This window comes from Rhinoraja longicauda, chromosome 39 (assembly GCF_053455715.1).
Source record: "Rhinoraja longicauda isolate Sanriku21f chromosome 39, sRhiLon1.1, whole genome shotgun sequence".
Lineage (NCBI taxonomy): Eukaryota > Metazoa > Chordata > Chondrichthyes > Rajiformes > Arhynchobatidae > Rhinoraja > Rhinoraja longicauda.
The window spans coordinates 6,575,476-6,584,632 of record NC_135991.1 but is presented as its reverse complement, the minus strand read 5'-3'; the positions used below and the strand labels follow the sequence as shown (position 1 = coordinate 6,584,632).

The following is a 9,157-nucleotide window of genomic DNA, read 5'->3' as shown; positions in this document are numbered from 1 at the left end:
CGAGTACTTACAAACTCCGCACGGACAGGATCCGTGGTCAGGATCGAACTCGGGTCTCTGGCAACTGTAACGTTGCGCCACAACCACCGTCTTCTGCTAAACGTTTTTGCTTAAGTTTCCATTTGTGAAGATTACATGATAGATTAAGCCCAACCCACAACGTTCTCAGCAGGTGGGTTGGTCAATGCAGAAGTCTAGCTCGTCCCATTCTTAATTGGACACCAACCTCTGTTGTGTTATTTTATTAATATCCGCACATGCATGGTCGGGGCGCAGAGTGTAAGCGACAGGAAGTTGTTTTGCAGCTTTATATGACTTTGGATAGGCTGCATTTTTGCATATTGTGCATATCCCCCCGTAAAATCTGCTCCTCGAACGGCAGTACCTTGAAATATGGTAAACACAAAATGATGGAGTAACTCAGCGGGTCAGGCAGCATCTCTGGAGATAACGAATGAGTGACGTTTCGGCTCGAGACCCTTCTTCAGACTGATATCAGGAGACTGATGTCAGGAGAGGGGGCGGGATAAAGATAGGATGTAGTAGGAAACAGGAAGACTAAATTGTGTGGGGGGAGGGGTGGGGTTGACAAAAGCCACCCGAGTTAACGGGAAAGAAAGTTCGAGAACGGATATGAGAGTAAGGTCAGGGCCAATATTTTCCGTTGAGAGAGGTGAGGTGAATACCGAGGTTAAAGCGCGAAGTACAAAAATAAAGTGGCCGAGCTTGAGGCGCAGTTAGATATTAACACGTATGATGTTGTGGTACTTACAGAGACATAGCGGCAAGAGGAGCTGTGCTGGGAGATGAATATTCAGGGGTATACGACCTATCGAAAAAAAGACAGACGGGTGTGGGCAGAGGGGTTACTGTCGCTCTGTTGGTAAGGATTGATATTCAGTCCCTTGCAAGGGGTGACATAGAATCAGGAGATGTAGAAAAAGTATGGACACAACTGAAGAATTATCAGTGTAAATAACGAAGAAGACGTACAACACAGCAAAGATGATCGGAAAGCCAGAGGATTGGGACTCTTTTAAAGACCAACAGACGAAAACTAATAAGGTAATACGGGGTGAAAAGATGAGTTACGAAGGTAAGCTAGCCAAGAATATAGAGGAGGATTGTAAAGGCTTCTTTCTGTATGTGAAGAGGGAAAACATACTTAAGACAAATGTGGGTCCCCTGAAGACAGAAGCAGGTGAATTTATTATGGGGAACATGGAAATGGCAGACGAGTTGAACAGATACTTTGGATTTGTCTTCACTAAGGAAAACACCAACAATCTCCCAGAAGTACCTGTGGACAGAGGTCCTAGGGTGACGGAGGAACTGAAGGACATTCACATTAGGCAGGAAATGATGTTGGGGAAACTGATGGGGCTGATGGCTGATAAATCCGCAGGGACCGATGGTCTGTATCCCAGGGTACTTAAGGAAGTGGCTCGAGAAATCGTAGACGCATTGGTGAGCAGTTTCCAATGTTCTATAGATTCAGGTTCAGTTCCTGTGGATTGGGGTGCAGCTAATGTTAACCCACATTTTAAGAAAGGAGGGAGAGAGAAAACTGGAAATTATACACAGTTAGCCTGACATCAGCGAGGGGGGGGGGGAGATGCTGGGGTCAATTATAAAAGAAGAAATTGCGGAACATTTGGATAGCAGTAACAGAATCGCGCCGAGTCAGCATGGATTTACGAAGGGGAAATCATGCTCGACTAATCTTCTGGATTTTTTTGAGGATGTAACTAGTAAAACGGACAAGGGAGAGCCAGTGAATGTAGTGTACCTGGACTTCCAGAAAGCCTTTCATAAAGTGCCACATAGGGGATTAGTGGGCAAAATTGGAGCACATGGTATTGGGGATAGGGTGCTGACATTGATAGAAAATTGGTTGGCAGACAGGAAACAAAGAGTAGGGATTAACGGGTCATTTTCAGCATGGCAGGCAGTGACTCGTGTGGTACAGCAAGGCTCGGTACTTGCACCGCAGCTATTTACAATATACATTAATGACTTAGATGAAGGGATTAAAAGCAAACTTTCGGATGGCACATAGCTGGGTGGCAGTGTGAACTCCGAAGAGGATGCTGTGGGGATGCAGGGAGACTTGGACAGGTTGTGCGAATGGGCAGATGCATGGCAGGTGTAGTTTAATTTGGGGAAATGTGAGGTTATCCACTTTGGTGGTAAGAACAGGAAGGCAGATTATTATCTGAATGGTGTCAAGTTAGGAAATGGGGAAGCACGAAGAGATCTGGGTGTCCTTGTTCATAAGTCACTTAAAGTTAGCATGCATGTACAGCAGGAAGTGAAGAAAGCTAATGGCATGTTGGCCTTAATGACAATAGGAGTTGAGTATAGGAGAAAAGAGGTTCTTCTACATGGTCCTAGTGAGACCGCACCTGGAGTAATGTGTGCAGTTTTGGTTTCCAAATTTGAAAAAAGGACATTCTTGCTATTGAGAGCGTGCAGCGTATGTTGCCTACGTTAATTCCCGGAATGGTGGGACTGTTGTATGTTGATAGACTTGAGGGACTAGGCTTGTATTTGCTGGAATTTAGAAGGATGAGAGGGGATCTTATTGAAACATACAAGATTATTAAGGGATTGACGCGTTGGAGGCAGGAAACATGTTCCCAAATTTGGGGGTGTTCAGAACCAGGGGCCAAGTTTAAGAATAAGGAGTTTAGAACGGAGCTGCGGAAAAAAAATCACTCAGAGAGTTGTAAATCTGTGGAATTCCCTGCCTCAGAAGGCAGTGGAGCCCAATTCTCTGGATGTTTTCAAGAGAGCTAGATAGAGCTCTTAAAGATAGCGGAGTCAGGGGGTATGGGGAGAAGGCGGGAACGGGACACTGATTGTGAATGATCAGCCATGATCACATTGAATGGCGGTGCTGGATCGAAAGGCCGAATAGCCTACTCCTGCACCTATTGTTCATTGTCGATTGTCTATTGTCTTATATATGAAAGTGTATTATAGTGCTCCACGTCCATAGCTTCCTGAAAATAGCATCACAAGTAGAGAGAGTGTTGGAGGAAAACCTCGGCTTTAGACGTCGTGGCACGGAGGACAAGACATGCAGTGCATTCAGAAATTATTCACACCCCTTCATTTTTTCCACATATTGTTACGTTACAGCCTTATTTTTAAATGGATTAAATTCTTTGTTTTATCAACAATCTACGCACAATACCCCATAATGAAAAAACCGAAAACAGGTGTTTAGAATTACAGCCTCAAGCCTTCTTGGGTATGACGCTACAAGCCGTTCGATCGGGTTCAAGTCTGGGTTGTGCCTGTGCCACTCAAGGACATTCACAGTCCAGTCACGAAGCCACTCCTGCATTGTCTTGGTTGAGTGCTTAGGGTCGTTGCCCTGTTGAAAGGTGAACGTCCGCCCCAGTCGGAGGTCCAGAACGCACTGGAACAGGCTTTCATCAAAGATCTCTCTGTATTTTGCACCGTTCATCTTTTCCTTGATCCTGACTAGTCTCCCAGTTCCTGTCGCTGAAAAACACCCCCACAGCATGATGCTGCCACCACCATGCTTCACCGTAGGTGTGGTTTTGGCCAGGTGCTGAGCGGTGCCTGGTTTCCTCCAGACGTGACGCTGGGCATTCAGGCCAAAGAGTTCAATCCTGGTTTCATCCGACCAGAGAATCTTGTTCAGATGCCTTTTGGCAAATTCCAAGCGGGCTGTCATGTGACTTTTATTGAGGAATAGCTTCCGTCAGGCCACTCTACCATAAAGGCCTGATTGGTGGAGTGTTGCAGATACAGTTGTCCTTCTGGAAGTTTCTCCCATCTCCACAGAGGAAATCTGGAGCTCTGTCAGAGTGACCATCGGGTACTTGGTCACCCCCTTGACCAAGGCCCTTCTCCCCCCATTGCTCAGTTTGGCCGGGCGGCCAGCCCTATGAAGAGTCCTGGTGGTTCCAAAGTTTTTGCATTTAGGAGTGACGGACGACACTGTGCTCTTCGGGACTTGCAGTGCTGCTGAAATTGCGGATATTAATTTGGTTCATGATGTACAGGCGTTAGGGAGCATATTTAAAAATACTGCCGTTTGAGGAGCACAGTTTGCGTGTGGAAATTTTGGTGACGGTCAGTGTACTGCTTCATGATGCCTATCGATTTGGCTCATGGTGTACAGGGTTCAGGGAGCATATTTAAAATCTCCACCCTTTGTGCTTTCCGCAGAGACCGTTCCCTCCGTACTCCTTGGTGCACTCATCCCTACACACCTGAACCACCCCTCCCAGGTACTTTCCCCTGCAACCGCAGGAGATGCAACACCTGCCACATTATCTCCCCCCTCGACTCCATCCAAGGAACCAAACAGTCTTTCCAGGTGAGGCAGAGGTTCACCTGCACATCCTACAACCTCATGTATTGTATCCGCTGTTCCAGATGTCAACTTCTCCACATCGGCGAGAGCTAGCGCAGACTCGGCGACCTTTTCGCTGAACACCTACGCTCAGTCCGCTTTAACCAACCTCCTCTCCCGGTGGCTCAGCACTTCAACTCCCCCTTCCATTCCCCATCTGACCTTTCTGTCCTGGGCCTCCTGCACTGTCAGAGTGAAGCCCAGCGCAAATTTGAGGAACAGCGCCTCATATTTCGCTTGGGCTGTTTACATCCCGGCGGTATGACCACTGACTTCTCTAACTTCAGACACTTCCACTATCCCTCTCTTTCCCATCCCCCTTCCCAGTTGTCCACTAGTCTTCCTGTTTCCTACTAAATCCTATCTTTATCCCGCCCCCTCTCCTGACATCAGTCTGAAGAAGGGTCTCGACCCGAAACGTCACTCATTCCTTCTCTCCAGAGATGCTGCCTGACCTGCTGAGCAACTCCAGCATTTTGTGTTTACCATATTTAAAGGTACTGCCGTACGCGGAGCAGAATTTACAGTACAGTACAGTACAGAACTTTATTGTCATTCGGTACAAATACCGAACGAAATTACAGCAGTCACAAAACACAACAAAAAAAAGAAAAAAGTACACAGGACACACGCCCCCTAGACAAACATCCATCACAGTGAGTCCAAACACCCCCTCACTGTGATGGAAGGCAACAAACCTTCCACTCTCTTCCCCCCACGCCCATGGACAGGCAGCTCGACCCCTAACGAGGCGACCGACACGCAAGGGGATGGAAGGCCCCGCGGCCGAGCCGCACCGGGCATTTACGGGGGGAAATGCACAATATGCAAAATGCAGCTTATCCAAAGTCGTATAAAGCTGCAAAGCAACATCCTGTCGCTTATACTCTGCGCCTCGACCAAGCATGTGTGGATATTAATAAAATAATACGACAGAGGTTGGTGTCCAATTAAGAATGGGACGACCTAGACTTCTGCATTGACCAACCCAGCTGCTGAGAACTTTGTGGGTTGGGCTTAATCGATCATGTATTCTTCACAAATGGAAACTTGTGCAAAAACATTTAGCAGACGGCGCTGATGGTGGCGCAAGGTTAGAGTTGCTGCCTCACAGCGCCAGAGACTCGGGTTCCATCCTGACCACGGATGCTGTCCGTGCGGAGTTTGTACGTACTCGCTGTGACTGCATGGGTGTTCTCTTGGTGCACCGGTTGCCTCCCACGCTGCAAAGACGTACAGTTAATTTGATAATCGGTAGAATTGTAAATTATACCTAGTGTGGAGGATAGTGTGGAGGATAGCGATACGGAGATCGCTGGTCGGCGCGGACTCGGTGGGCCGATATGTCTGTTTCCGCACTTTATCTCTAAAGTCTAAATTCTAAAGTGGGTAAAGATGAAAAGTGAAAGATTTAATGCCAATGTTTTAATATGAACGGAGGGATTAGGTTGTCACGGGGTAGATTGTGGGCACGTGGGCCGAACTGCTAGAGGAATTAATCGAGGTAGGTACAACAACAGCATTCGAAAAATATCGAAAATGTTGCCAAGATTTCAGCCATTAGACAAAAGGGATCTGATTTCAGGTTTAATTCATGAGTTCCTTTTGGTTGATTAACGTGACGAGGAGTTGATCATTGGGGGGGGGGGGGGGGGTCGCTCAGGCGACTATTGAACCGCCCAATAAAGCGTTCGTCCGACAGCCGAGATGCGGACGGTTCCTTGCGCCGTTGGAACAACAGATCGCTGCGAACCCTTTGTTGCGTCACTCGCGCTGAGAACCAATCGGCGTTCTCTTTGCCTTTGTCCGCGCGTTCCACGCCAACGGTTGGTGCGCTGGCAGCCAATCACAGCGCGGCCCGGCTGAATGGAACGTTCCATCGGGCGGGGTATAAGAGGGCGCGTTCGGCGGATGCGACACATTGTCTGGAGCTGCGAGACCAGACGGAAGATAATGGTGGGTTCTTCCGCGGCTGGGCGGTGGGGCGTCGTGTCAAACCGGTACGGAGGAGGGAGAGCCTATGTCCATCTACATGCATTGCTAACCTGTCCCTTAGATACTTTGTCGCATCGTTCCGACCACAGATGTTAAACTAAAACTACAGATGTTATGCTCCGTCCACAGATGCTAGACACCTCCTCAGAGCGTCAGTTTACCCCTGTAACACTCACACTCACCCTCACACCTTTCTGCCTTCCAATGCTCTCTGCTTTCTCTGCCCGCAGGCCGACCAGTGCACCGGACTCCAGGGGTTCCTCATCTTCCATAGTTTCGGCGGCGGCACCGGCTCGGGCTTCACCTCCCTCCTCATGGAGAGACTCTCCGTGGACTACGGCAAGAAATCCAAGCTGGAGTTTGCCGTCTACCTGGCGCCGCAGATCTCCACCGCCGTGGTCGAGCCCTACAACGCGGTGCTGGTCACCCACTGCACCCTGGAGCACTCCGACTGCGCCTTCATGCTGGACAACGAGGCCATTTATGACATCTGCCGGCGGAACCTGGACATCGAGCGCCCCACCTACACGAACCTCAACCGCCTGCTGGGCCAGGTAGTGTCGTCCATCACCGCCTCGCTGCGCTTCGACGGCGCCCTCAACGTCGACCTGCTCGAGTTCCAGACCAACCTGGTCCCCTACCCGCGCATCCACTTCCCGCTGGTGACCTACGCGCTCCTGATCTCGGCCGAGAAGGCTTACCACGAGCAACTCTCCGTGTCGGAGCTCACCAACGCCTGCTTCGAGCCGGCCAACCAAATGCTCAAGTGCGACCCCCGCCAGGGCAAGTACATGGCGTGCTGCATGCTCTACCGCGGGGATGTCGTGCCCAAGGACGTCAAAGCCGCCATCGCCACCATCAAGACCAAGCGCTCCATCCAGTTCGTGGATTGGTGCCCGACCGGGTTCAAGGTACGTGGAGATTTTGCTCGTTCAGTCCCTGATTTTCTTTGCACTGTTCCGCATGCGACCTGCCAATTAACTTGCTCCCGCCCATTTGCGATGGGCGGGAGGCGGCATAGCAAGATAGCGGAACGTCGGAGGTTGGGATCGAACCCGGGTCCACAGCGCCCTGGAAGAGCTGCTTTCGTGGAACTCCAGCCCAAGCGGGAACCATTTGCGATTTCTAGAATTTTATTGGCCATTGCGCGGCTCCGGCTTCTTCCAATGGAAGAAGAAAACTGGCTATCGCTCGGTAAAAGGAGCACCGATTTGTCTTTCACCACTCACCCTATGCAAGCCATTACTCCATCACCAACATGTTTGGGTCGCGTCTAGTAACGTGACAAAGCAACGGAGGTCTGTTTCTATTAGGTACATCACTCTACTTCCACCTACCGGTGGCAGATGCATCTTAACTTGAATGCGATCCTTTCTATGCAACCGCACTAAACGCTGTTCTTCTCCCCCTGCAGGTGGGCATCAACTACCAGCCCCGACGGTGGTGCCGGGGGGCGACCTGGCCAAGGTGCAACGCGCCGTCTGCATGCTGAGCAACACCACCGCCGTCTCGATGGCCTGGACCCGCATGAACCTCAAGTTCGACAAGATGTACGCCAAGCGGGCCTTTGTCCACTGGTACGTGGGGGAGGGGCTGGAGGAGGGGGAGTTCCAGGACGCGCGGGAGGACATGGCGTCGCTGGAGAAGGACTACGAGGAAGTGGGCATCGATTCGGCGGATCTGGACAAGAAGGGGGAAGAGGAAGAGTGAATGTATTGTATATCTTGTATGTCTAGAAAGATTCATTTATTTTTGTTACTGTAGTGGCCTGTTGTAAATCTCATTTCCGAAATTAAACATATTTATGACTTAGTTTGGTATTGCGTCCTTCGTAGAGACACAATTGCTCAATGTCTATAGGTTCATACCGTGGAAATAGACCCTTCGGCCCAACTTGTCTATGCCGACCATACCGCCTCATCTATGCTCATCCTGTTTGGCGCATATCACTCTATCCAATTCTTCGTCATGTCACGACATAAATATATTTTAAATGTTTCTGTACCTGCCGCTGTGAGATCAACTGGATCATCGTTCCATTTGCCCACAACCGCCTGCGAGATGAATAGACAATAGTCAATAGACAATATGTGCAGGAGTAGGCCATTCGGCCCTTCGAGCCAGCACCACCATTCAATGTGCTCACAGCAGATCATTCTCAATCAGTACCCCGTTCCAGCCTTCTCCCCATACCCCCTGACTCTGCTATCCTTAAGAGCTCTATCTAGCTATCTCTCTTGAATGCATTCAGAGAACTGGCCTCCACTGCCTGAGGGATGGACTTCCACAGATTTACAGCTCTCTGACCGAAAAGTTTTTCCTCATCTCCGTTCTAAATGGCATACACCTTATTCTTAAACTGTGGCCCCTGGTTCTGGACTCCCCCAACATTGGGAACATGTTTCCTGCCTCTAACGTTTCCAACCCCCTAATAATCTTATATGTTTCGATAAGATTCCCCTCTCATCCTTCTAAATTCCAGTGTATACAAGCCTAGTCGCTCCGGTCTTTCAACATTTGGCAGCCCCGCCATTCAGGGAATTAACCTAGTAAACCTACGCTGCACGCCCTCAATAGCAAGAATATCCTTCCTAAAATTTGGAGACCAAAACTGCACTCAGTACTCCAGGTGCGGTCTCACTAGGGCCAGGTACAACTGCAGAAGGACCTCTTTGCTCTTATACTCAACTCCTCTTGTTATGAAGGCCAACATTCCATTCGCTTTCTTCACTGCCTGCTGTGCCTTCATGCTTCCTTTCAGTGACTGAT

The 9,157-nt window shown here is 49.5% G+C and overlaps 1 protein-coding gene across 1 annotated transcript; it reads left to right on the top strand.

Moving 5' to 3' along the window:
• Nucleotides 1-1,005: 1,005 nt before the first annotated feature.
• Nucleotides 1,006-8,098, top strand: LOC144611161 (tubulin alpha-8 chain). Its single transcript, XM_078430220.1, has 3 exons — nucleotides 1,006-1,065; nucleotides 6,619-7,318; nucleotides 7,821-8,098. The coding sequence occupies exons 1-3, from the start codon at nucleotides 1,006-1,008 to the stop codon at nucleotides 8,096-8,098; spliced, it is 1,038 nt and encodes a 345-aa protein (XP_078286346.1).
• The last annotated feature ends 1,059 nt before the right edge of the window (nucleotides 8,099-9,157 follow it).

Coding starts and splice junctions, on each gene's coding strand:
- LOC144611161 (XM_078430220.1), top strand. CDS start 1,006: ATGATCGGAAAGCCAGAGGATTGGGACTCTTTTAAAGACCAACAGACG. Junction 1,066..6,618: donor AACAGACGAAAACTAATAAG/GTAATACGGGGT, acceptor CTCTGCCCGCAG/GCCGACCAGTGCACCGGACT. Junction 7,319..7,820: donor GGTACGTGGAGATTTTGCTC/GTTCAGTCCCTG, acceptor ATCAACTACCAG/CCCCGACGGTGGTGCCGGGG.